The sequence below is a fragment of the Podarcis filfolensis genome, assembly GCF_964270895.1.
Source record: "Podarcis filfolensis genome assembly, chromosome: 1".
NCBI lineage: Eukaryota > Metazoa > Chordata > Lepidosauria > Squamata > Lacertidae > Podarcis > Podarcis filfolensis.
In genome coordinates, this window is record NC_139604.1 from 106783969 (window position 1) to 106811675 (window position 27707).

The following is a 27707-nucleotide window of genomic DNA, read 5'->3' on the forward strand; positions in this document are numbered from 1 at the left end:
ATGCTTCCCCTCACAACTAAATTGCTAGTAGAGCTCTCTAGGGAGGGGATTCCACAGCATGGGTGCCACCATTGAAAAGACCCTGTTTCTTTTATGTAAGTTTTTGACGGTAAGGGTATTTGGAGCTTCGTAGCCTCTTCATTTAAAGACATACATTTCCTGTGCTTCTCCATGACCCCGGAGCAGAACAGTTTAATTGAGAGAAAGTTGTGTCTTGAGTTAATAGATAGTGACTTTTCTTCATCTCAGGAATTTCTGTGAATAGACCCCAAGATGCACACACCCACACCCTGCAGTTCTTGTCATAGCTGAGAGCTTGATGAAACTAGGGAGTTTGAGTAAATGAGGCATTCTGACAGCTACGGCTCCTGTGGCGTCTACAACTCTGAGGCCTTGGATGTTATTCTCTGGAGAGCTGGCAAAGCAACAGAGAAATAAACTAGCCTGAACATTACAAAGATTTCACGCTGAATCATAGAGTTGGAACATGCCTCAAAGGTCATATAGTCCAATTCTTGGTCAATGCTGAACACCCACTGTTACAGCACCCCTTATTCAGCCTCAGATAAAGAACTTCTAATGATGGACTGTCAAGCAGCTGATACTATTGGGAGGTTGTTCCTAATTTTTAACTGATGCCTTGTAATATGAATCTGTTAGTTCAGATAATACGCTCTGGGCAAGAGAAGACAAATTTGCTCCGTCATCTATGTGACAGTCCTTCAGATATTTGATGATGGGTGGATATTGCCTATTAATTGTTTTTTCTCCAGGCTGAACATGTCTGTACAGAGAAGCTATATTGGGTGGCTCCCGCCAGTCAAGAGAATACCTAGCTAGAGAACAATGATCTGTCACTGTGTGGCTTCGTATGCATGTCAGAAAGGATCTCAAATGCAAAACTTCTCAAAAGGAAATCTATATTGACTGACCTTGAGGCAGTCACACAGCAACATAGCTGTGATTTATCTTTCAATGTGGTGCTTTTCATTTGCCAAGTGCTTCATAGTCTGCTTCACTGCAGTATCACAAAACAGTGAGGTCAGGGGGTTAATATTTGCAATATGTGCACCCCCCTCCCCCACACACTGTCCCACCAAAATATGGAGCTGCTCTGACTTCCATTGTTGGCATATGATGGCATAAGAATTCCACAAATGACAATTGGCAGCCTGCAAAATATCCTTGCCTGCAACTACTGGTTCAATCAATATGAAGGGCAAAGGGCAAGAATCTCGTAGCTTAATAAGTTGTGTTGTTACAAGAAAGCTACTGGCAAGGTATCTGGGAGCCTGTCCCTTTTAAAAATCAACAAGAAAACAAAAAAGGCAGCAGTGATACAAAACAGAGCATTTGGACCATATCCAAGGACAGGTACATTGAGGGGGAAGCTTATTCACTCTTCCACAAGGGTAGAACAACAATCTCAAGCTCTGGGTTTCTGAATATAAAAGGAGACAATGTCATGGCAAACTATCCCAGAAGCGGCATTGCATTCCACTAGGATGATTAGATGTGAAACATAATCACATTATCATCTCCTCCAGCAAGATTTCCATGAGAATATGAGAACTCACTGAAGACAAAGCTTAGGGAAGTCTTTGCTGGGGTGGGTGGGGTTGGTTAAAAGAAGGTATTTGCCAGGACATTAACAATGAGTTTTTGGGTAAGGGTAGCAAGGCAATGGTATTTAATTCCTCCTCCCCCCCCCCCTTGCAGATATATGTGAGTTGTTGTTGGCATCTGTCTGCCTCGAAACAATGGAAGAGTGTACCTTTAGGGGTGAAGTCAAACTCTTGGAAGGTTACAGCACTTGCTGTGGCTGTACAGACCAATACAGGAGAGACATGCCTTCTTGTAACTGGGACAGATTAAGGTGCCTGGTTGTGTTGCTGCAGATGCACCATGGTGTTTCATCTCTCTGCTTCTCCAGCAGTCATTCCTCCTCTGGTCACTGCTGCAAGACCTGGCTGTCTGTCAGGGAGCTGACTGTGATTATTTGGTGGTGAGGGAAATAAGCACTTATTTAAGCAACAGCACCCAAGATGGCTTAAAAGATCAAATTGTAAAAAACACATCAAACACACACACACACACACACACACCCCTTTGGTGATCACTCATAGCCGAGTAAGATTATCTTTCATGAACACGGTCTTAAGAGTGAGTCCGTAAATGACTGTGGAGGCCAATTCTGGATCCGCTTTTCCTTCCACAGTGGGAACATAGGTTTCTGGGCTGCAGTTGATCACGGTGAGGGTTTGCCAAGCGTTCCTCTTAGCACATTTCTCCCTTTTGTCCTGAGTTCAAGCGTCATCAAAGCCCATGACACCTTTGGTAAAGGCTGTTCTCCAATTGGAGCACTCGCAGGCCAGTGTTTCCCAATTGTTGGTATTTATAGTACATTTTTTTAGATTTGCCTTGAGAGGAGTCTTTAAACCTCTTTTGTTGACCACCAGCATTACATTTCCATTTTTAAGTTCAAAATAGACTAGTTGCTTTGGAAGACGATCATCAGGCATCCGCACAACATGACCAGTCCAAGGAAGTTGATGTTGAAGAATCATTGCTTTGACACTGGTGATCTTTGCTTCTTCCAGTACACTGGCATTAGTTTGCCTGTCTTCCCAAGTGAGGTATAAAAATTTTTGGAGACACCATTGATGGAATCTTTCAAGGAGCTGGCAATGGCATTTATAAGTCATTGTTTCACAAGCATACAGTAAGGTTGGTAGTGCAATAGCTTTGTAAACAAGCATTCACACACAGACACCCCCAAATAAACAATACAAAAAGAGACTGGGATAGCACACAAAACTCTGTAAAGAAAAATTCTTAAAAGAGAACATAAAAATAATCATGTGGCAGGCCAAAAGCCTGGTAAAATAAAACGGTCATCACAAGGTGACAGAAGACCATCAGGGAGTAAGCAAAGGTCTCCCTTAAGCGGGAGCTCTATAGTCTGCATATGGTCATGGGGACAGTCCTTTCCTGTTACCCAGCCTAACTCAATTCACATGCTGATGGGAGAAATTCTGGAGGAGAGCCTCTCCAGAGGATCTTTGTGAGCAAGCAGGGGTGGAGGAACTGGTGTGCTTCAGATGCTATTGGACTCTAGTTTTCATCATTCCTGACCATTGGCCAACATGACAGAAGCTGATGGGGTTGCAATCCAAAAACACCTGGGGAGCCTAAGGTTCCTCAACTTTCCACGACTGAACTCTCTGATGTTGAAAACGTAGCATGCAGTAGTTCATGAATCTTTGTTTCTTATATAAGAGATTTAGCATTAAAGATTTAAGGAGTCCAAAATGAAAAGCCAAGAGTAGTTACACAAGAGACACACATTGTAGAACCAGAGAGAAAGAGAAAATCAATAAGCTACATCATTTTACGATTTTATGGTTTAAAATTTTATGATGCTGGCATGACCCTTTTTGGCCTTATTTTTACACTGACCTGATATCTAATTGCTAGGCTAACTTGAAATATTTTATGTAATAATAAAATGAATTCTTTTGTTTATGCTATTTAAGAGTCTAGCAGGCTCATCCTTCCTCTCCATTTCCCAAAAGAGAAGTTAAAGATCACAGCACAGAAGAGACAAACTATTTTTTATTTTAAAAAAAATCAATACATTTTATTGTTAAGTGTGAAAATGCAGCAGAGGAGATAGCTAGGTAAATAAAGGCATTTTCATGCAAGCACATGTCTTATTTAGTAAGCCACTTCTCTATGTGTGCTACCATCTATCTAACCTGTTAGCAATTTCTTCTTTTGAGATGTTCTCAAGGTCAAAACACCTCTTCAGAATATGCTTATTTAATATGTTTCTTTTGTGTGCATATTGGCACTACAAAGCTATGTGACAAGGACATGGACAAAGCTTATTGTCAATGGATATGTGAGAAATATGACTTGTACAGTTCCTTGGACCACATCTCTCCACCAAATGTGAACCAACCATGTTGTGAAAGGAAAAGATCCAGCACCAATTGCTAACTGTGATCCTTCCAGCCAACTCAAGAGCAGCATTAAGGTTTCCTTATGTTACTAATACAAATATGACACTAACTTGAATGTTGAGGAAATGTTGACTCTTCCGGGTGCCTCTGTCCTCTGAGGTGAGCTGGATGATGACTGGGGAGAAAGCCTTCTCAATGGTGATGCCCTCTTTGTTGAACACTCTTCCCAGGCAAACTTTCCTGGTACTCCTCTTTGTGTTGTTTTGGCACCAGCTGAATCTCTCTCCCCCCCCCCCACCTAGCCCTTATAAATAGTCTGTGCTAATTTTAACTTCGGAGCTCCTGCTAGGTTTTAAATGCTGCTCATTTATTTTCTGTGTTTATTCTGCTTTAATTGTTTCAGTTGTTGATTTTATCGTTTTAAAGCACAGGTACCAAAAGGGCGGGGTCAAGTTGTAGAAAATAAATAGGTAATTTGCATATGGAAAAAGGTAAAATGTGTTTTGTTCGTGGGGTTCTTCTGTGGGCAGATTTCAGCATTAGCACATGTGCTTAGATTTCCATTTTCAGGATGTAAGTTCCTAATTAAAAAATAAGTGAAACACAAATATCTATTTCTGAATTGTGAAAAAGAGATGGATTTTCAATGTCTGCAAAATCCAATATGGGCACCAGCATAAAATGTGCTTAGCTGAAAGAGGCTGACAGATTTTGTTACCTTTTTTAAAAAAAATAAGGCACCATCCACTATAGGGTTCTGGTACATGGACAATGGGTGTATGTCCAAGTTGTATATCAGCTTCTCCACTGATCTGATTAATCCCTGCAGTTTAGACTAAACTAAGTTAATTGCCCCCATGGAGTTGAATGAAGATGTTGCTAGAAGCATCATTAAGAAGAAGAAGAAGAGTTTGGATTTGATATCCCGCCTTTCACTCCCCTTCAGGAGTCTCAAAGCGGCTAACATTCTCCTTTCCCTTCCTCCCCCACAACAAACACTCTGTGAGGTGAGTGGGGCTGAGAGACTTCAAAGAAGTGTGACTGGCCCAAGGTCACCCAGCAGCTGCATGTGGAGGAGCGGAGACGCGAACCCAGTTCCCCAGATCACGAGACTACCGCTCTTAACCACTACACCACACTGGCTCTAAGACATCCTTCCCCAACTTGGTGCCCTCCAGATGTTTTGGACTATGTGGCTGGCTGTGTCTGATGGGAGTTGTAGCCCAAAACATTATGGGTGCCAGATTGGGGGAGGCTGTTTTAAGACAGAACAGGTTGGTGTGGCCCAAGAGGCAGTCATGATTAGAATAACAATATGGAACAGAGCTTGGCTGCGGAAGGATGATAAAAATAGAAATAAAAAAATGAGATTGAATGGTTTTCTTCCTTGAAATGTCTCTTATCGTCCATGTATGGTATGAACTCTTCACCCTATTAATCATGAAAGAATTGTTTATTACAAAGTGCTAATTTGAGGGCCTGCCTTCAAGGGCTGCTGCTTAGAGTCTTCCCTTCAATAATTCAGTTCACTATCTCACTTGCTCCCTGACACATGCAAAATTACATCTCATGCCCTCTTAAGTTGGAGACTGATGGGAGTTTTGAAGAAAGCTGAAAGTGGTGCAAGACGGGCATTGTTGCCCTGGGTGTACATATACATTTCATTGATCATAGTGAATTTTTTGTTTTTGTTTTTTTTGCAACACCACTAAAAAGCTGCAAAATGGGTTTACCAAAGGTGAAAAAGGAAGAGTACTGCTATAGCTACTAGCCAACCATTCCTGCTCTTCCTTTTGTCAGGCAGATTGCACATTAGTCAGCCAGAATGGGTAGCAGATATTTCCTTATGGAAGCAACTTATTGAAAGAGCCAGCCCTGCCGTTAGACAGAGCTAGGAAGTTGCCCCAGGCAGCCGGTGCTGTGTGTCCTCAGGGTTAGCTTACTGGCCCATGGTGCAGTTGGTGACTCTGTTCCATCACCAGTGTTGAATAGGGAACTGTCAGTTTTGGCTCTCTTCGTTTCTCATTTTACCCATCTTAAACTGACTTCTCCACATTTGGAAGCAATTTGCAAAATCATCAGCATTTTAGTGCAAACTCTCTTAACACGCTTTTATAAGCAACTTTGATTAATGTACACATTTGGACAATCACTTTGCCCCAACATAATGCATTTGTGCACATTATTTTTGCCAATATCTTCATTTTTATGCATGTGTCTCCTAAAATATGCATTTTTGTAAACATTGGTTGAAGAACCAAAATTCAGATAAGTGCAAATTTCAAAGGATAGCTTTGTGTTTCAGTTCACATATTGTTTTGGAAAGTGTGGATTTGAGAGATCCAGTTTTAAATGCATACTGAATCAACTTTCTCCTCCATTCCTAATGTTGAAGTAAGATTCCATTGCCATTTTAGTTGGCTTTTGTACATGGAATGGGGGAGGGCTGGCTACAGATAGAAGTACATAGACTATGTGTCAGGGAATCAGGAGCAGGAGCACTGGGGAGAGAGAATTGGGAGAGCGAAGGGGAAGAATCCGAGGGCAGCGTAGGGGAGTATGACAGTGGCCCGAGAGATTCCATGAGCTTCTCCAGTGAATCAGAAGATTCCCAGAAGGGGGCGCCGATGGTCAGGGCAAGGGGGGTCCCAGGGGGGACGCACCAGAAACAAGGAGCCAGAGGGGAACCCCAAAGCAGCAGTGGAGGATCGGGACCAGTTTCCCCACCAGAGCGTAGTGGGGGGGAGGAGTCACATGTGTCAGGGGCAGTGTCTCCTCCAGAGAGGGAGTCAGGGCTGACCACGCCTCCAACGGAGGGGAGGTCAGTTGCAGCTAGCCCCCCCGATGGGGGAAGCAGTGACAGCAGCAGTGGAACGGTCAGGAGGAAAGCTGCTGGCTGCGCGCGCGCGCCAAGTTCAAATGTGCAGGCGCGCGGAACAGCAGGAGACCCGGATGGGGAACCAGCTCCTAAAGCCCGCCGGAGGGAGGGAGAAGGCTCAGGGGAATCAGCGGGAGAAGAGGCTAGAAAGGGCGGAACCCCGGCGGGCAGGCGGACCCAGAGGAGGAAGGAGCAGCGGAGAAGGTGGAGCAAGGCTAGAATCTTAAATTGGTGTCAAGGGGGAGGAGACTCAGACGGAGCATCAGTGGTCTGACACTTTAGACGTGGGGCTGCGCGCTGCGGCTCTGGAAGTGAAACTGAACTTCAATAAAGACTTTTATACTTAACAACGAAGCAGCGTTGGTCCTTTGTGAGCTGGGACCTAGGGTAGCTCTGACCTAGGGTAGACTATGCTTCCTTCATTCCAACATAAGCATGATGGAAAAGAAACCCCTGTTAATTCTCAGACACAACTCACTTTTCAAATAAGTCCCTTCACCTACACCACCCCATTCTTCTCCAGCCTCTGCTCATTCACTCCCCTCTCTCACATACGCAACAATGCAGTCTTAGGGTACTCCTCCATGTGAGAGGTCCCTTGAGAAGGCAGGAGCCCATAGCCCAGTGACAAAGCACGCAACTTTGGTGCTGAAGGTCCTAGGTTCAGCCCCTGCCATCTCCAATTAAATGGGTGGGTAAACTTTGGGGCGGGGGTGTCAAAGGCTGCGTTCCATCAGAAGAAAGTGACAGGGACACTTACTGGTGGTGAGAGGTTGGGCCAAAGCAAAAGGGGGGGGCATCACTACTTTCTCCCTTTCACCCATCCCTCCATTTGCACTCACACATCTGTCCATCATCCAGTAACACTCATCCCCTCATCTTCTGAGCATGTACACAACTTACATGATCATGTACACAATGGGGTCATTTCCACCTGCTGCATTTTCAAGCCACATGTTTACATCGCCTTACACACCATTTCCAGGCTTGTTTTCCCACACCTGCAAACCTTCCGAACTCCTATTCAAGGAAGCCAAGCTCTGCGCATGTGCTGTCCTCTGCGCATGTGCAACGGATGGCTGAAGTGCAACGCATCTCTGCTTAACTGCGACTTACCTTTTCAAATTGGAAGGAAGCTGGTCTGAGGGGAAAGGCATTAAACGGCAGAAACTACAGGATGCATATGGACTGTGGCTAATGGTGGTGTGCACTCAGCTTCGAACACCAGCAGTGAGAGTGCACAGGAGCCACAGTAATGTGCACACAACTTCCCTCTCATCATCTTTTCCTCTTAAAGAGGAGGTGGAGGGCCATTTGTTGGCACCAAGCTGTGGGTTGCCAACTTGTGAGTTAACGGATTGAGCTTAGAAAATACTTCTTCTTACAATCATGTAGAGCAGGGGTCAACAACCTTTTTCAGCCGTGGGTCGGTCCACCGTCCCTCAGACCATGTGGTGGGCTGGACTATATATTTTTTTGGGGGGGGGTGAACGAATTCCTATGCCCCACAAATAACCCAGAGATGCATTTTAAATAAAAGGACACATTCTACTCATGTAAAAACACGCTGATTCCCAGACCGTCTGTGGGCCGGATTGAGAAGGCAATTGGGCAGCATCCAGCCCATGGGCCTGAGATTGCCTACTCCTGATGTAGAGCCGCTGTAAGTCAGACAATCGTGGGCTCAGTGGACCAGTGCTCTGCCTCAGTATAAGACAGTCCAGAACTTTAATGTCTTCATACATTCAGTCGTTCCATTCACATACGCTTGCCTGCTGTCCCTGTTGCCATCATTGCGCACAACCCTAATAAGCTTGTTTCCTCACCTTATTGGCAAGATGGGCTTTGAACAGCTCTATGTGTCAGGGATCAGGGCAAGTGGGTTGAAAAGGAACCTCATTCTCTAAAAAATAGAAAAATAAAAATCAGCCACCCTGGGCAGGCCACATGCTCAGGCTGTTAACCATCGTTCCTGGATGTTGGAGTGGGGGGGGGGAGCAACTAGGAAGTGGGCAGGGAAATGCTTGTCATCTCTGAAGTGTGCAGGCATATACCATCTGCCTCCCCAGCAGTTGTCATTCCTTGCACCTTAAAGTGCTTCACCAACCACACTCTGCTGCTCTTGTGAAACCGGCTCCTTGCTATATTGGGGTCAGTTGAAAAACTGCAAAAAGAAGAAGAAGCAGCTTTCAAGTAACAGATTGGGCAAATCCCACAGGAGTCTCTGCTGTGCTTACAGCCTACTCAGAGCAACGCAGACTACCTTGAGATGGTGGGGGGTGTTGTTGTTGCTACTCCTACGGCAAGTCAAGCATGAAAGGCAAGGTGGGAAGGGAGAAGATTGTGAGAAGGGGCACAGTGAGAAAATGATTCAGAGTCCCAAGGGTGGGTCTGATGAACGCTTTTAGCAACCCAGAGATTACTGCTGTAGCTTCACATATAACACGGGCCACAATTTCCCCTTCTAAAATACAGAATCAGCCCAGCTAGCTTGATAGTTGCCTCCCTTCCTGTAGGTGGCAAGGCTGAGAAGTGGGGGGAGAGAAGTGCCTCAAAGTGCTGCAACTCCATTATGGCCCACGCATGTGCATGTACGTGTGCGCATGCGCACCTGTGTGCCGGGCGGCGTCACTGCTCCTTCTGCCTGTGATAGTCGCTTCCTACGTTGAGCACAGGGATGAGTAGTCCGAGCAGCCACCTCTTCCCAAAGACCTCTTCCAGGTTCTTCTTCCAAGGACGGGCTCGGGCCGCCACCCCCTTCCGCACCTGGTACCGCGTTTGCCCTCGCAAGATCAGCAGCATTTGGTGGCAGCAGAAGCCGGCGCAGGCGAGTCCGATCCCCAGCCAGAGGTATAGCATGAGGATGACAAACATCTCCAAGCTTAGCAGAGCTCCTGCAGTGCCAAAGGGGAAGGGAAGAGAAAATGTTGGGAGATTTGGGACAGATAAAAGAAAGTACATCTTCACATGGTGCATCGTTTAGCTATGGAACTCACTGCCATGGGAGGAGACAGGGATGGCCACCATCTTGGATGGCTTTGAAATGGGATAGAATAAATTCCTTGAGGGTATCAAGGGCTACTAGCCATGATGACTATGCTCCAGCTGTATGGTCAGAGGCAGTGATGTTTCTGAATACCAACTGCAAGAAACTACAGGGAGGTAGATTGGTTCTGAACTCGGGTTCTGCTCGTGGGGTTTACCAGTTGGCCACTGTGAGAACAGCATGCTGGACCACATGGGCCATTGGCCTGATCCAGCAGGCTTTCCTTATTTTCTAACATGGACATTCACTCATAGTGTGATGATATCTGTCCATCCTGGAACAGAGAAAATGGTTTGTATCATAGGGTGGTATATAAATTCAATAAGTAATATTATTATTAATAATAATACTTCTATACTGGAGGCAGTTGGCACAGTGCCCAAAAGGAAGTTTGCTGTGAAAGTTTGTTGTGAGATGTGCCAGGGCCTAGACCCTAGCAGAGAATTTATGGCTGCACCCCAAAGCTGCCCCTGCTTCTGTACCCCTTTCCCCCTTCCATCACTCTTGCTAACTGCTCTCTCCAAGCCTGCAAGCAGTGCCAACAGCAAGGAGATGGAACTGCAATCTGCACTGGCTTCACTCTGTCCATGGGGCCCAGAAGACGTGATGACAGTGACAAGGAGCAGGGTGTCCCTGGGGGGCATCTTGCCAGAGCTCCCTACCCCCTCCAAAACCTGAAGCCAAGATGGCTTGTTTGCAGTTAGTGGCTTAATCTGTAGCTAGTGCTTAGAAGCAGATTTTCAGCTGCCAAGAGCCAGAAGAAGCTCAATAGCATTTGCAGGTCCCAGGTAGAATCCTCAGCATCTCCTGGGATACTGGTCTGGGAATGTCCCTGGTCTGGACCTCTGAAGGGCTACTGCCAGTCAGTGTTGACAGAACTGAGCCAGGTAGGCCATTGGTTTCCCTCAGTATGAGGTAGGTTCTTCTGATTTCAGTTCTTCCGCAGTACAGCAAGCAAAGGTGAAATGTGGCAAATGTAGAAGGTTACAGTTAAACAGAATCAAGGGGAGGAAGATGCAGGACTAAGGCTAGAACCATACTTTCTCGGGAGTAAGCCTCACTGAACAAAGCAGGACCAACTTCCAAGTAGATTGGCATACATAAGATTGCACGGTTAAATAAATATTTCAGTTGTCTTTTTTCAGCAGCTCCCTAATTGCAGTATCGGGGGGAAGTGGAGTTAAAATCCAACATTTCTTTAGAGTAGTTTACATTGTGGCTAATTCTTAGTGACAGGGTCAAAATGGAAAATTCTGCAGAATATAAACAACATCCCAGTCATTAGTCTAAATGTCAGGAGATAAGATAAAACAATGCACCAAAATGAGCCTTCTAGGAAGAATTCGAATAGGAAATGTGTTGTCATATGACTTGGAGAGCAGGAGCTTCATCCCATATGAAGCTGTAAGAAAGCAGGAGGCTTTCAATGTTATTGTGCTTAATTCCTCTCTTTGGGAATCAACCATGTTGTCAGATGTGCCAAACATTGACAGTTTGAGGTTTATATATTAATCCTACCCCTCCTATGTATGTAGGCTAGACCAGAGGCTTCTGCCAGGATTGGATCTAGAGACATTTGGCACATGTAATATTGGACCATTGGGACGTTAGCCAAAAGAAATAGACCTTTGTTGCCTGCTCTGGCTCTAGAAGTCAGCAGTTAACTGATCTTTCCCATCTGCTTATATTCTCTGCATTCCTAACCAGTCTCACCAGAACAGCTTCATTATAAACCTAACACTTTGCACTGAACCCAGGCAACCTTATTCCTGACCTTTGTTTATTGCCTACACAGGCTTCCTTCTCACTTAATAATGCAACTCTTCTTTCAGTTCTCCAGGGGCACTCTGCTGCTGTCCTGTAAGCTGTGGTTCTCCTACTAGGGGATTTCAAGGAGAGGCTCCTGTTCAGAAATACTGAATTGGAACTTACTGAGAATTTTGATTCTGTCTGGGAATACCTGAATAGGGGTGAAAGTGGTGCAGCAATAAATCGGCTAGCACATTTGCAAAGCTAAGCAGGATCCAGTAAGGTTTCAAATTGGATGGGAGACCACGTGTTGAGAACCCTACATTGCAGAGGGTTGGACTAGGTGACTCCCAGGGTCCCTTCCAGCTCTATGGTTTTTTGTCTTGTTGTCGATCAGAGGTTTTCAACCTTTTTGAGTCTGCAGCTCCCTTAACCAACTACTTTCTTACTGTGGCACCCCTGTGGGACTCAGGAGCCCAGTTATGTAACCCCTTGCCTCACCCTTTTTTGAACACCCTTCCTTGTGGAGTGTTCCCTCCGGGCAGCTGCTTCTGCCATCCCTGGTCTCTGAGCTGCCCCCCACCCCAAAGAGAGGTGCCTTCCAGAGGCGCCATTCACCTTCAGAGCTTATATCCAAGGCTGCTGCAATAAACAGTAGTGCAAGCCTTTGGGAGGCAGAGACAAGAGGGCACATCAGAGGAGGGAGGGAAAGAAAGAGAGACAAAGGCCAATGTTGCCTGCAGCACCCCTGACCATCATTCAAAGCACCCCAGGGTGCCACGGCACACAAGCTGAAAACCACTGCTGGAGATGTTTATTGACTTAGCAATTCTAGGTTGATTATGTTGTCAACAATTACTGTGGCTATGAATAGTCACTGTGTTTATTCTGCATGCATCTAAGCTTTAACTCAGACTGTACTTTTTACCTGTCACAATCATTTGAATTCACAGTTTACGTACAATTCCCCCCTTCCCTGTACCTAATACCTTATATCTTATAAGGATGAAATGGGCTGGCTCCACAAACATTTATGCCACAAGAAATCTGTTAGTCTTTTAAGGTGCCATGAGCTTTTATTATGTTCTCTTTTTGAGCTACAAACTAACACAGATACCTCGCTGGAATAGATAGAATCAGGACAGTGCCAATTTGTGTCACTCTCTTCCCCCCCGCCCCAAACCCTTGAATATATTTACTTTGATCAAGAAATATATTCACCTTCCTCAAAAGAAAAGCTGGTTTAATCTTTTCATTTGTCATTTATCATGTGAATTCACTCAGAAGCCCCAGAAAGCTAGTCACATCTCAATCCTGTTGAACTTAATGGGCTAAATTAGGGTGCTGACACACATTGCTCAAATTGACCACAGCCACAGGAAACCAGAAGTACGACGACAGGAAGCCTCTTGGTGCAAGACGAGAAGCCTTCGCTCATTGTACCCTCAAGGGCATTGGCCCCTTGTCATAATTCCAGATCCTAGTTCTTATCTTTAAAGCAGGACTGAGGAACTTCTGGCTCTGGCTATAGTTGAACTGCAACTTCCATCAACCCCAATCATTGGCCATGCTGGTTGGGGTTGCTAAGAATTGAACAACATATGGAAGGCCACAAGTTCTCCATGCCTGCTTTAAAATGGCTTAGGACTACAAACCTAAAAACAACAACCCACCCCTGCAATAAATCTGCCTGCTCTAAGAGATCCACTAATGAGGCCCTCTAATATATCTCCTTATCTTCCAAGGTTTGCACGGTGAGGATCAGAGAACATTGTAACATTGCGACAGAACTGAACTTTAAGAAAAGATCTTTAGCCAGCTGAAACACCAGACTTGGCGTTTAACTACAATGTTCTATGTTCAAGTTATTTGAACATTTATGTTCAATATTTTGTTTTCCTTGCTGCTTTAAAAGTGTGTTTTATTTGACCTTTGTCTGTAATGTTTTGATGCTTTAAGTTAAATTGTAAGGTGTTTAAAATATATTTAAACGATTTCAATGAAATAAACAATCTTGTAAAGAAGGGCCAGTGGAGCAGCTTAAATGTATGTAACAAAGCAGGGTGATAACACAGACATCCTGGCATTGAATGCCTGTAATAGGATAAAAACCCATTCTTTTGATTTACGCCATGGATGATCATTATTAAATTATTGATAGTTAATGAGTTTCATATTGTGTGTTACCAATAATGGTGCTACCGCTAGGTATTCCCCCTTACTTTAATGGTATGAAAATTGGAGGAAAATAATGGTTTGTTTTAAAATATTATATAATGTCTATGGAGAAGAAAATTGGACCCAGACTATTAGCTAGTTTTAATAGCTTCAGTGACTCATAGAACTATGTAACAACCTCATTTCTCCAAATAGCCTAAGAAGCATCCCAAACAGCTGGATAATTAGGCAGTGGGTTAAACAGGAATGCATTTACCTGTACTTAAATTGCTTCAGGGATACTCAGAAAACATGTACAAAACTCAAATATATCAGGAGAATTGAATAAAATGGACGGACATGACCAAGGGTTCTACTATGCAATCCTTGATGCTGTTTAAAGAGTTTTCTATAACATTTATCAAGGTATTTATATAATGATCAAACCTCAGCAAGTAATTCCTTCAGGGTTCTGTTAAAGACATTTGTAATGTTACTGTCTCAGCTTGAAGGAGATATTGTCAAGAGGTCAGTAGGAAAGATCAGAATTATTCTCATCCAAGCAACAGGGAGAACCATACTAAGCAAAGCATAGTCAAGTCACAATTCTTCTGATCTCATTAGGAAAGCTACAGGTAATTTCCTGGTGAGACCAGAAGGGTTATGGCTTGGTTGTTCTAGTGTTCTAGGTACAGTGGTACCTCAGTTTAAGAACAGTCCTGTTTATGAACGATTCAATTTATGAACTCCACAAAACCAGAAGTAGTGTTCTGGTTTGCGAACTTTACCTCGGTCTACAAACAGAAACCAAACAGTGGAAGGGCACCGGCGGCGGGAGGCCTCATTAGGGAAAGCGTGCCTCAGTTTAAGAACGGATTCGGTTTAAGAACGGACTTCCAGAACGGATTATGGTCATAAACCGAGGTACCACTGTATAAGATACTCAGTGGGTCCTCCAGTTCCCATTGGCTTGTTATCAAAGCAATGGACATAGCAGTTCTTTCAAAATAACCCCCAGATTCTTATGAGTTCCTAGATGGGTCAAATGGAACATTAGCTTGACATAAGAAATAATAATAATAATAATAATAATAATAATAATAATAATAATAATTCCCACCTTTTCTCCACCTTTAGTGCTTTGTTGGCTCAGACTATTATTATTATTATTATTATTATTATTATTATTATTATTATTATTATTTTATTAAAATTTGTATACCACCCTTCATCTGTAGATCTCAGAACACAAAACACAAAAACACAAAATGCATAATAAAAATAAGAGCAAAAACAAGCCAATAATCTCCCACCAATCATTATTAAAGTTCAGTAAAATGCAGAGTGGGGGGAGAGAAATTCAAGCAGGAAGGGACAAACGACAGGCTAGGTAGCGCAGCCAGGAATTTAAGCTGTGTTTAACTTAAGCATGTGGCTGGCTGTGCCGGGGCTCAGAGAAACCCTAGAGAAGCAAATTGCATCCCACACCCTCATTCTTCTTCTTTCTCCTCCACCTCACCAGAAAGAGGCAACATCTAATCCATCAGCCTATTTCCAGCAGGAGCCAGCTCAACGTGAACAATGGGAACCCTGCAATCAGAGTGTGATGGCAGTAGCTCTCCACTGCTCATTCTCTTCTACATTCAGAAGCTATATTGCTTCTGAACATGACCCCTATTCAGAAGTTCTTAAACTGGATCCATGGACAGGCAGTGGCTCCATGCTCATGGGGAGGACTGTAAGAGTGGAATCCAATTAACCTTTACTCAGAACAGGCCATTTAAATTAATGGACCTAACCTAACCTTGTTCATTAATTTCAGTGGGTCTACTCTAAGTGCTCTATGGGGAGTCGGCTTCAGGCACCAGGCCCATTGGCAGACCAGTGCTGCAAACAGTGACAGGAAGGCTGGCAACAACCAGCCTTGCCATGTGGAAATCCCTTGCAGACAACCGCAGTGCCTGGAGACAGACAGTCAGGTCATGTATCTATAGCAGTGACTGGAGGAGAAATGGCTTGCTAGGAGGAGTGCAGAGAGAAGAAGCATCTGCAGCAGCACAACCGGACACCTTCATCTGCCCCACCTGCAGCAAAACATGTCTCTCCAGTATCAGTCTCTACAGCCACAGCAGGCTCTGCAACCTTCCAGCAGCTTGACCACCCCCAAAGACACACTCCTGCATTGTCTCCCAAGGCAGAGGGATGTCAACAACTCTGAATAAGTTAGTTGCACACCATCCTAAGTGTGTTCAGCCAAACACATTTGCAATCAGCATTTAGACCTCCTGTTGGGGTTATCACATGACTCTCACTGCCCATTCACAAATGCATGATGAGTAGCCATTGATAGACTTATTCTCCATGGTGACAAGGGTGGGGAAACTACAGTCCTCCAGATGTTGTTGAACTCCAACTCCCATCAGCCCAGCCACCATGACCAATGGTCAAGGATGATGGGAGTTGTAGCCCAGCAACAGGTTCCTCACCCCTGCTTTTAGGAAACGGTCTAATCTTTACTTTAAAAGCCACTTAAGCTAATGGCCACCATCACTTTCTTTTATCTGCCCTGAGTTTGCTGCTCATCCATTTCATCAGTTAACTCTCCAATATGGCGGCGAGGGAGAAAGAGAGAGATTCTCTGCCACCACATTGTAGTGAATCCCCATGACAGCTTGTTACAGTATAAGGAGACGGTGGCAGCTGGTTATTCCAAGAGTCTTCTGTAAACTTGAAAGAGACGTTAAGGGGATCTGTTCAACATTGCTTTCTAAATGCAGTGTCATCCTTCCATCCTTGTCAGGTCCCATTAGTTGCAGGAAGGCATCATGAACACTAAATAGTGAAAAAGAGACCAGGCTCCTTTGGAAAGCAAAAAAAAACCCCAAACAACAGACATATGTAATTTCTCTACTGTGAGATGGATTTCAAACCGTGGGAAGGGGGTCTGGAGGCAGACATTAATTGAACGCCTGTGCTATCTCCTTTCAATGCTCAGGCTGTAGCAGGAGATGTGCTGAGACATTTTCTCCCAGAAAAGGCTTCAAGCTTCATTTTAGGGGTCGGGTTTCTAACATTTGCAGAGGGAAAATTGTCAATTTCTTTGTTCCCGCTTCTAATTGAAATTCTCCCGGAAGCCACTTGCTTAAAAACACATATGGTTTCTTAATCTCCTTCTTGAAGCAAGCAACTACAGTAAAACAGCTGAAGTTGTTGTTTTGATTATTCATTCTGAGCAAAGTTTGCAAAAGCTTTGAAGCAGGCAGGCTAACTCAGCTCCCCCACATTTCACCACCTGAATGTATTTTCTTCCAGATGGACATGAGGTGATATGCTGACAACACTATTGCTGTAACCTAATCATGTCAGAAATAGAATTTAAATTCAGTTGTGGGTTTTAGAGCATTGAAATCTAGGAACCAAATGTTTTCCCTTTGCTGGCTTTTTAGGCTGGTGTTTATAATGATTCTGTGCTGCTCCATTTCTATGCTATCTTGAATCTGTTTTATGTTGGGTTCTGAGTTTTTATGTCATTTGTATTGAGATTGTTTTATTGATTGCATTGCATTTGTGTATTCTACTGATTTTTGTAAACTGCCCGGAGGACAGTTGAATGGGAGGTCTAGAAATGGGAAGGCTGCCTGAATGAATTAAGGAATGCTGAAGCACGATGATGATTTTGCATACCAATCCAATTTTGAAATCCATTCCAGGCCACATGAGGTGTAACACCTCTGGCTGTAGTTGCTCATTTCAGGAAGGTTATTTTGTGATGGAAGCACCTATATAGCATGAAACGATTCCATCTTTTCCCACTTCAGGCTGTTTCCTATCTGAAGACGGGGCAACCCATTCAGATGGGTGGGGTAAAAAGATTATTATTATTATTATTATTATTATTATTATTATTATAATAATATTTATTTGGGGCACAGCGCCACAGGGGAAAGGGAAGATGGTAGCCCATGGCAGAATTTTTCTCTCTTCATTCACCCTTCATGTTATTAAGCCCTTGGTGGTGATACATCAATGCCTTAAAATAAAACAACCCCATAAATCATGCAAGTAGGTTGTTCAGATTGAGAATGCATGGCGGGGCTTCCTGTAACAGGACTATCGTGGGGCAGCACTTCTACAACAACGAGATCTACTCTTTATCACCATTTAGTTTTATTTTATTTGTTACATATATATTCCCACCTTTCTTCCATTTTGCAGCTCACATTGGAACTCATGCCTTAGCTCACGGGAGGACTGCTAGGGAATAGGCGATGGAATCAAGGAATCGCAACAAAGCACCTGACTGCAGTGGCCCTTCCTCTTCCTCTCCCTTTCCAGTTTATAAAAGCTGGGCAGAGTCCAAACATCAGAATGAACTTGGCAAGCTGTCAGCTTAAGAAATTGATCCAACATTATTTAAAAACAAACAAACAACCCCACTCTTCTCAGACACCACCTTAAAATAATATTGCAATGAAGGTCTACCTTCACACTACCATCTGTAGTAAACTGGCGTTTGTGTGCTTATCAGCCATACAAATTTATCCTTTTATCTAAGGAACAAACTGGGTTCATTTAGCCTCAGTCATTATAAACAATAAAGAACAGACTAGAGTCAACAAGCCCGTGGATTATCTCAAAGCCAATATATGTACCCCTGACCTTTTCCCAATCCTTCCCTGGTTGTACAATGTTAGCAGCAGGAAGGGATATTAACGCTTCCTTGTAAGTTGTTCAGTCTATAAACTCTGGAAACACAATCCACTCAGACAGCAAGCCTGTTGGGTGGGAAAAATCACTTTCTGAACTGACTCCATCTGTGTGTGTGTGTGCCCATGACCCCAACCCTACCATTAGGCAAAGTGAGGCAGCTACCTCAGGCAGCAGATCTTGGGTGTCAAAAAAGGGCAGCAACTTGTTATTTAAAGTGTATTTTTTTTACCAGGATAGAGAAAAGTTACTTGTGAGATTTTCTGCTTCAGGGATCAGCATAACTTGACTGGCCTTGGGTACTGTTCATCTTAACTTGAGAGGTGGCATTTACTATTATGCCTCAGGCAGCAAAATGTATTGGGCTGGCTTTAGTGTGTGTGCTTCTCATTTTAATGATCTTTTGTATGGTTCTTGAATTTCAGAAGCGAGAGCAGTAGGGGTGGAAATTGACAAATACGAGGAGGGAAAACCAGAAACTGGGCACAAACGGAGGTGTGGAGAAAAAGAAAAACAGCATGATGATGAAGCCTGTTTGATCTTGGCCAGAAAGGTCAGAATCTGAATCACATTTCAAATTCAGTCAGCAGAGCACTTGCAAGTGGGATGTAGCAGGGTGCCTCACATCAGTTCTGCTTTTTGTCTCCCTCCACTAGGAGACAATGACAGTGCAATCCTATGCATGCTTATTCAGCAATGGGACTTACACCTAGCAAGTGTGTTTAGAGTAGCAGCTTAGCAGTGCAATCCTATGCATGTTAATAAGGGCAGATCCACACCACACATTTAAAGCACATCCAATGCCCATTTAAAGCACAGGACTTCCCACAGAGAATCATAAGAACTGTGGTTTACTGCTAACAGAGCTACAGTTCTTAATACCCTTCACCGAGTACAGTTCTTAGGGTGTTTTGGGGGAAAGTCATTTGCTTTCAATGCAAGCTGGACATGTTTTTAATGTGTGATGTTGATCTGAAGGTTCAATAGGACTGGCTTAATTAGGGCTGCTGCCTAAATGAAATATTAAATTATTAACTGTATTAATTTTCTCCATAATGAGTTCCTGTCCTTTTCACAGGAATGGACATGATGTTCAGATCAGGAGGAACCAAAGTCCAGGTGTTAACCAATGAGTTTCTGAGAAAATAGGACTCTGGAAAAGGAACCTTTCTTGCCAGCCTCTACACTAACTTCCCTCGGTCACATAATACAAGAATGAAATGCTCCTTCCACCGTCTTCCAACATGTACAAAACCTTTCAGACAATGGCCTTGGGCTGGTCCACACTGAGTCACCCATAGGACATTGCAGGGTGCTTTTCTTGGAATCAATTCAATTATACATAGACAGCATTGGACGGTAGCCTGGAGCAGGCCCCAACCTTTGTGTGTCAAGGTGGCCTTTGCACAGCACCCTGGCTTTTTTATTTGCTGGCTATTCCAATAAGCAGCCCTGGCAATTAAAGCAAAAGATGGGTGAAGAAACATAGGAAACCCACATAGGCACATACACCCCCTCCCCCGGGCTCCTGGCAATGCTGGAGGGACAGCTGTTGTGGGAAAGGAAGTCTTGTAAAGAAGGGTTGGCAGGGAGAGGGGGAGAGGGAAGGAAGCCACAGATCACCCCTTCTGCTAGAGGAGAAGACACTGACCTGAGAAGAACTGGCTGATGGACTGAGGCAGGAGAGTGAGGAATGCCAGTGGGTTGGCAAAGGAGGTGGAGAGCACAGTGGAAATGTAAGCCAGCCCTGCCACCAAGGAATCCAGGCAAGCCAAAGCAGTATACAGGCAGAACATGACGAAGTTCCTCATGTTCCTGCTCCCAATGCAGTTCCCTGTGAAGAAACAGTGGTGGTCATGCCTTTGGGTGACCCGGGCACACAGTCTACAGAAGTGAGTGTTGGGTAAGGCCGAGCCAGGGGGGCAGCTCCCATCGGGCCAGTCGGGGGCCACCCCATCGGCTCCTCCAACCCAGTTCAGGCCCTTGCTCAGGTCCTCGGGGGTGTTCTGGATCACCAGGATGTAGTTGCCCAGCGCGTTGGCCGAGAGGAAGAGGAAGAGGGCGCCGTGCAGCAAAGCAGAGGAGCAGAAGAGCGGGGTGGCGGAAGGGTCTTTGAACATGCTGGGGATGAAGAGGAAGAGCTGGAGGACGAAGGTCACACAGGAGATGCACAGGAAGTAGGCAGGAGCGACCACATTGAGGAACCTGAGGACTAGCATTGTGGATTACATTCCTGCAACGGGGAGCAAGAGGAGAGAGCAAGTGGTCACCAGCCTAGCCTGTGGACTTGCACTTTCCCAGGCACACAAAGATTCCCCATTCGCCCCTCTCCCCCCCCCCCCGGCTGCTGGAGAAAAAGAAGCACCTCGTCACAGGTCTCCTTGGCTCTTTGTCCCTCCCAACCTGCTCCCTTCCCCAGTGGAATCTCTCACAAACACACCGCACACATTCCGCCTCCTAGCTCTGCTCAGCGGTGCACAGGAGGACAAACTCCAAGGTTCGCTCTCCGTCGCTGAGCCTCAGGTCTGGCTCCAGGGCCCTGGCGGGCAGCATTGCCACTGAGATGCCAGGGGCCGCAGTCCCTGGAGTGTCTCTCTCAGGTTGCCTGCCTCTTGCCTGCCTGCCTGCCTGCCTGCCTATCTGCCTGTCTGCCGGTTGCACCGCCACCCAGCTCTCTCTGCTCCTCGTGGCCCCCTGTTCTGGAAGGCTGCAAGACACCCTCGCCGGGGAGCGAGTCCCCTTCAACTCCGAGGAGGATTTGCGTGTGTGCTGAGCAGACCTGCCGAGGCTCGCCCTACAATTCAGGAGTTCCTCTTCTTCCATGCAGGGCGCCGTTATTATTTTATTATGCGCTATTAATTAGATAGCGGGGAGGCGAGGATCCGGGTGGCGGTCCTAATCCGCTGCAATACGGATCAAAAACGATGCTCTAATTTCGCCTGGAAAGCCACAAATCCGCAGATTACCGCGGCGGCTGTTGCCCTGACATGGGCATCATCAGGAAATGCTCCAAACAGCTGCTTAAGTGCTGCCGGGCACCAGCCGCCAGCGGTGCGCCAGCAAGGAACTCTGTCTGTGGCTTTCAGCCTGTCTGGCATCGCTGCTCCGTCAAGGCGCATCGCGGAACGAAGCAAGCCGACACCCACTCCCCACGCAGCCACCCACCTTAAGGAACGCGGGGGCTCCGACACCCAAACAGGGAGGTGTTGCTACAAGTCTACCTCCCCCTCGCCACACACACATACACACACACCCCTTCACTTTCCCTCTCCACCCCGCCTTCCTCACCCAGCTCTCCACGCTTGGCTTTCTCTTCCAAAACAAATCCATGTACGACACACGTACTTCAAATGTGGGAGAACATTGCTAACAAGGCGCCCCGGCGCCCCAGCCTGTTCTCGAGGGGCCGCCCCTTGCCTCTGTCCATGGTGAAGGCGAACTTAGGCGCTGCCTTCGTTGCGGAGAGGCGAGGAACTCTGTCCGCTCCCCGGATCTGATGGTCGCCGCTGGGAACTTTTCTGTGCTCCAGCCCTGCGGGCGGGTGACTTGGCGAGGGACCTGCCAGGAGTCTCCACTTCCCCAGTCAGCTCCGTCTGGCTATCTGTCTGGCAAGGAGCGTGGAATTCACCTTGAAGTCCCCTTGCTCGCTGCCTGGATAGGTCCTCCCCGCCGTCCCCATATTTACCTGGAAGCCTGGAGCGGAGCGGAAGCTGCTGTTCCTTCAGCACCAGCCAGCCCTGTGCGCCGCGAAGCCCCCGGGCCAGCTGCTGCTCCCCCCCTCCCCGCCTGATCTCCCTCTCTCCACCCCCTCCAGCCGCCGCGGTGTGAACAGCAAAGACGCTCGGAGAGTCCCCGTTAGCAGCACAGCCGCTACTACCGGCAGCCCACCCTCCCGCCCGGGCTCCGTGGGGAGCCCTCCTTTCCCCGGCTTTCCTAATGGAGCTGTCCGCCCCTTCCGCAACCCTGTCGGGGAAGCGCTTCGGGAGCTCGGCGGGGAGCTGTCCCTTCAGCACCACCAGCCAAGCAAGCCGCCTATGGAGCGGCGGGGGCGGGAAGAGAACTCTCAGGAAATCCGAAAGAGGTGCGCTCCCACCTGGAGTCCCTCCGGAGAGTGTCTCCTGCAGATGACCCGCTTCTCTGATCCTGAAAACTAAAGAAGGTAAGGAAGGAGAAGGAAGTTGTGCTCACTGCTCCCTCCTGGCGTGCCTTAAGAAGAGGAGCCCTGCTGGGTCAGACCAAAGGTCCCGCTAGTTCAGAGCTTCCCACAGTGTCGAACCAGAAGCCTGTGGGATGCTTAAGAGCAAGGCATAAGGGCAACAGTTGCCCACAGCATGTGGTATCCAGGGGCTTATTGCCCCTGAATCAGGAGCTTTCAGTTGGCTATTCTGGCTAAAGGCTGTGTTTCCCTGCAGGTGTGAGATGCGGAAATACCTTCCCAGTGCTGCCTCTCTTTAGCAACCCAAGGGATAAGTAACCTCTGCTGGTGCAAAAGAAATACGAGAAAGTTTGAGATGGCATTATCATATAATTTAGGGTAAAAGCCAGCACCTCCCAAGAGCAGGTGTTTGGTGTGCATTGGACACAGGCTTCTGGAAACAAAACATAGGTGGAAGGCTCCTTCATCCAGAATGTCTCATAGTGATCTTCAGTATCAATTGAGAGTCTTTCACTGGAGCAATCAACTCTTGTGTTACTCCCAGGCAATGGTGGCATATAAAAAGGCCCAGTTGGTGACTTCACAGCTGTGTGACAATTCCCCCCTGCCATGGAGATCCACCAGAGCCAAGCATAAACATATTTCAGAAATTTTATAGAACCTTCCTGTTTGCCTTACTTTAGGGGTCACATACACCTTCAACCAAAGGTGAATAGATGACCTGTGAAGGTGGGAAGTGTCATGTTGGAAATGGAGCCACCGAATAAAAAAGCTCTGTGGTGTTTGGTGATTTCCAACGTGCAAATTATCTGGGCTTGTAGGGAGCTGTGGAGCCAGGAGCCTGCCACAGTGGAGACTACTGTTGTCCAGGCAAAGCCCTAGTCTGATATGACTAGTATTTGCATTCATACAACATGTAGTTTGGCTCCACACTTAGAAGCATAGATCCTTCTGGACCTAGACCTCTGCAGTTTCTGATAAACACCTCTGGTTTATATGCACCTGGGAACTCTCCCAGATTGACTTGAAATGACCTAGGGATTATGAATATATGAAGCTACCTAATACGGATCAGAAAATTGTTCCATCTAGCCCAGCTTTTACTCTGATTGTCAGTAGCTCTCCAGGGTCTCACGAAGAGGTCTTCCCCTTCACATGCCATATGATCCTTTTAGCAGAAGACGCCAGGGACTGAACCTAGGACCATCTGCATGCAAAGCAGCTGAACTGTTGCAACCTCTACTACAGAACCCTTAGGACCTCATCAACTGGGCTGATGTTTGCAAGATTTGTTATTGTTGTGAACTGACTGTTTAGTTTTGTGTATTGTATGTATGGGGGGGGTTGCACATCTTCTCAGTTTAGTTTGTTGACATCTGTGCTGAGCCCTAAGGAATTTTTAAAATCTAGATCAATAAATTAAAAGTATTAAAGAATTAAACCAGTTTATAATTACCTGTACAGTATTTTTACAGCAAAATCCAGACAAGGCTGTTGAGGACTGACCAGGGTCAAATGTGGCCTACCTGTTTTGCAATTTACTGATCACCAAATCATAAAAATATATTATTTTTCTGCATTGTGAGAGTATTTTATTTCACATGCATCGTCTTCCCCTGAGCAACTTTCTTCACAGACTCCTATGCAAAAGACTTACAGTTGTCTTGCTTCCCAAATCTAAAGGGCACTATACTTTTATACACGTATACATACATTTTAACTGTGAACACTGTGAAAGACACAAATACAGTGGACGCTCGGGTTGCGAACGTGATTCATGCAGGATGCACGTTCGCAACCCACAGCGTTCACAACCCGCTGTGGTGCATGCGCAAAGTGCAATTTAGTCCTTCTGCACATGCGTGACCACCAAAACCCGGAAGTAACCTGTTCTGGTACTTCTGGGTTTTGGTGGGTCCGTAACCCAAAAAAATGCAACCTGAAGCATCTGTAACCCGAGGTCTGACTGTACACAATTTTTGCAATAGCTATAAATACAGTTTCTCACAGTGATTGTATGCATACATACACATAAGGCTTCACATAGAGACACCCCAACTGGATACACCTCTAGAGCTTAAACCCTGCAGTAAATCTCCTTCTTAATAGTCTCAACATTCTAAATTACTCTTCATCTAAAAGTTATGAATCCTAAACCACAAGATGGAAGAAGCAGATAATCTAACACCATTCCTCCTTCATCTTTTTCAAAAGCATCCCTAATTGTTGCCTGCCCTTTTTTTTCTTCCTGGAAATGCTTCAAGGGGAGACGTTCTATGGTCTCCCATGGCATCTTGCTCTAGTGCTGAACTACTTTTATAGTAGTTATAAAGTCTTCATTTCTGCTTAACTTACATCTGCCTTCTTTCAAATGAGCCTCCGGTCCTCACTGAGCAGAACACATTTCTCCATTTGGTCTCTTTCATAGCCACTTAACAATACAAAAATTGCTTTTCACCCACACAGCGTGAGCCTATGCATATTTAGCAAGATTTTTATTGATGTTTTTAATTATGTTTTATAGCTATCTACAGACTAGTTTTATTGTATTTTATATGTTGCAAGCCACCTTGTTATATTTTATGAAAGAGCAGATTACAAATTTTCAAACAAATGAAGAAGCCGCATTGAGTTCCATGCAATTTGCTCCCAAATAAAGACCACACAATTCTTTTTTGTTCAAACTTGCCTTTAAGACCCTTTTTATCCTCAGCTATACATTCTGATCTTGCCAATGCCTTTCTATAACGGTGATTTCTCTAAGGCTGGCTTTATAGTGCAGTATACAATTCACTAAGAGATGCAAGACACCTGGGCCTTCCAATGCACCAACATTTCCTCTTGAAATCAATGGAAGCTGTACAAGTCCAGGGTACAATGGTGGCTGGTGGGGTGAAGGGCAGGGAGACCAACAGTGGGGGGGGGGGCAGAGCCAATGGCAGGCAAGATGAATCCCTGAGTAGGGGCAGATCCACACCATGCATTAGAAAGGCCCGTCCGATGCACATTTAAAGCACATGGCTTTCCCCAAAGAATATTGGGAACTGTAGTTTGATAAGGGTATGGAAAATTTGTGAGTGGGAAACTACAGTTCCCACAATTCTTTGGCCAAAGCCATGTGCTTTAAATGTGTGTTGAATGCACTTTAAATGTATGATGTGAATCTGCCCTGGTTGTAAGACAGAAGGCAGGCAGGCAGGGGCTAGCTGAGCGCAGATTAAATTTGGTGAGCTAGTGCCCCATTTAGCCTACGTTACCCTGGTAGCCAATAGAACTTGCACAAAAAAACATCAAGGTAGATTGTGCCGGTAGACTCTTTTTCATGACTATAGCATGCAGGCAGGGTGAGGCTCTCTTAATATGTTGATTCAACATAGTGTAAGCCTTCAATAGAAGGGATGCAGGAGCGTACTAGCCTGGGAACTATTTTTAACGAAACAGTGCTTTCTCCATATTTTAACAGCTTTCATCTTTGGGGGAGAGGATGCATATAAGGCTTTTCATGTAATGACAGGTTTGCAGACGAAAGGGAATGACTAACATGAAAGGCATTAATCCTCCCCATATCAGCCGACCACAAGTTATAGTTTATTAATGAAATGTATAACAGAAATTGAACAGCTTTCCCCAAAGGAGTCATTACAGAGGCAAAGTAATTTGAGCTCGGCTCTCTCATTAAAATGGTCCTCTCTGTTTCGATGTCCATAGCTCAACTGCATGCCAGAGTGTCATAGTTTAGAGGCAGGATGCGAACAAGGAGAATGTGCAAAAAAATTAAAAAATGTCGCTGTGCAGAGCTCTCCCATCTCATTCCCCTCACATCCGTTTTTGCATCTGTGTCCCCTTCCCAACAGTCAGACATCATTGGGTGGCTACTGAATACACTCAACTCTCACTGGACTGTTTTGGGGATGTTCCCCCCACGCACAGCCCAGGGTGGCCAATCCCATTTTGCCGCCTGAAGACTGGTGCTCAGAAAACTGAGACTGCAACTGGTATATATGATTAGGGCTTGTTTTCAGTCAAAACTCGCCGGAACTCAGTCCTGTCACCTCTCAGATGGGCGCCATTGCCATTCTAAGAGCATGAGGGAGGTGTTCAGGGTGAGCTCCAGCACCTCTTTTTCTAAAAAACCCAAAAAAACAGCACTGTATATGATCATATCCCTTCCTTTCATCTGTGAGAGGCTATGTAGCCTAGCATTCTGTTTCCAACAGCAGTCAGTCAGGTTGCTTCTAAGCATACATTCTCATTCTGTTGCTTATCCCCAACATCTGGAATTCAATGGCATAATGTACATGAAAATTCAATTTCCCTGTCAAGGCTAATATCCATAGAAAGCTCTACCTCTGGTGATTTTATCTAATTCTTTTTTCTAAAAAAAAATCCAAAATAGCTGGCCTCCACCTCATCTACTGTTACTCAGTTCCATTAGTTAATTATATGATGCGTTCAGGTCATCAGCTGTATCATGTAGCCTTTAACCAATTACAAATGTGTGAAAATCATAAAGTGTTGGGTGTTTGACAATGGCATTTTAAAGATGGACAAATGTACTGTTGCTGAGCATTCATGGGTTACAGCCCTTTTTGTCTGATGCTTATGTGTGCTTTGCTTCTGCTGTTGCTGCTATCTGCTGCGAGCCATCTTTGGGGGCTGAGGCCATGGATTTGGAGGTATCTGAGTGGGGGGAGAGAATTGCCCTCAGAAGCAGCCCCAGACATCAGTTTTAGCTGCCCCAGTTAAAACTGCCCCAGAAGCAGTTTTAGCAGCAGGTTTCCAGCCTGAAAAGGTTGTGTGGCCAGCCCATCCCAGAAGCCCCAGTAGAACTGCAGACTCTACCAAGCTACTGGAGTCAATGGCCGTTGAAGCAAGCAGCGCCCTTTTAACTGAGGAAGTGTCTCACGCTAGAAGCGTAGCTGGCCACACAGATGGAGCTGTCACTCTATTTAAGGCTTGGCCTGGGGTTGCTCCATCGAAGCCTTGCTCCTACGAATCTCCAAGCTGAGCTCTCTCTGCAGTTGTTCAGGGCACGGCTATCTATCTGCA

The 27707-nt window shown here is 45.5% G+C and overlaps 1 protein-coding gene across 8 annotated transcripts; it reads right to left on the minus strand.

Annotated features, from left to right (window-relative positions):
- Positions 1-8960: 8960 nt before the first annotated feature.
- Positions 8961-22640, minus strand: ZDHHC22 (zDHHC palmitoyltransferase 22). Of its 8 annotated transcripts, XM_083619954.1 has the most exons (4): positions 21791-22588; positions 20154-20735; positions 9455-9737; positions 8961-9007 (listed from the first exon to the last, which is right to left on the minus strand). In XM_083619954.1, exons 2-3 carry the CDS (start codon positions 20719-20721, stop codon positions 9472-9474), a joined length of 834 nt encoding a protein of 277 aa, XP_083476080.1. In that variant the 5' UTR covers positions 20722-20735; positions 21791-22588; the 3' UTR covers positions 8961-9007; positions 9455-9471. The 8 variants fall into 8 exon arrangements, with proteins under 8 accessions (XP_083476080.1, XP_083476085.1, XP_083476081.1 ...); XM_083619959.1 differs by lacking the exon at positions 21791-22588 and adding an exon at positions 22596-22640 and having other exon boundaries at positions 8961-9737; XM_083619955.1 differs by having other exon boundaries at positions 8961-9737; positions 22188-22588.
- Between the last annotated feature and the right edge of the window lie 5067 nt (positions 22641-27707).

Bases quoted from the DNA above. Each gene is read 5' to 3' on its own strand.
- ZDHHC22 (XM_083619959.1), bottom strand. From the start codon at position 20,721: ATGCTAGTCCTCAGGTTCCTCAATGTGGTCGCTCCTGCCTACTTCCTG. The intron at 9,738-20,153 runs GTCAGTGTCTTC...TTGGCACTGCAG, and splicing joins CATCAGCCAGTTCTTCTCAG to GAGCTCTGCTAAGCTTGGAG.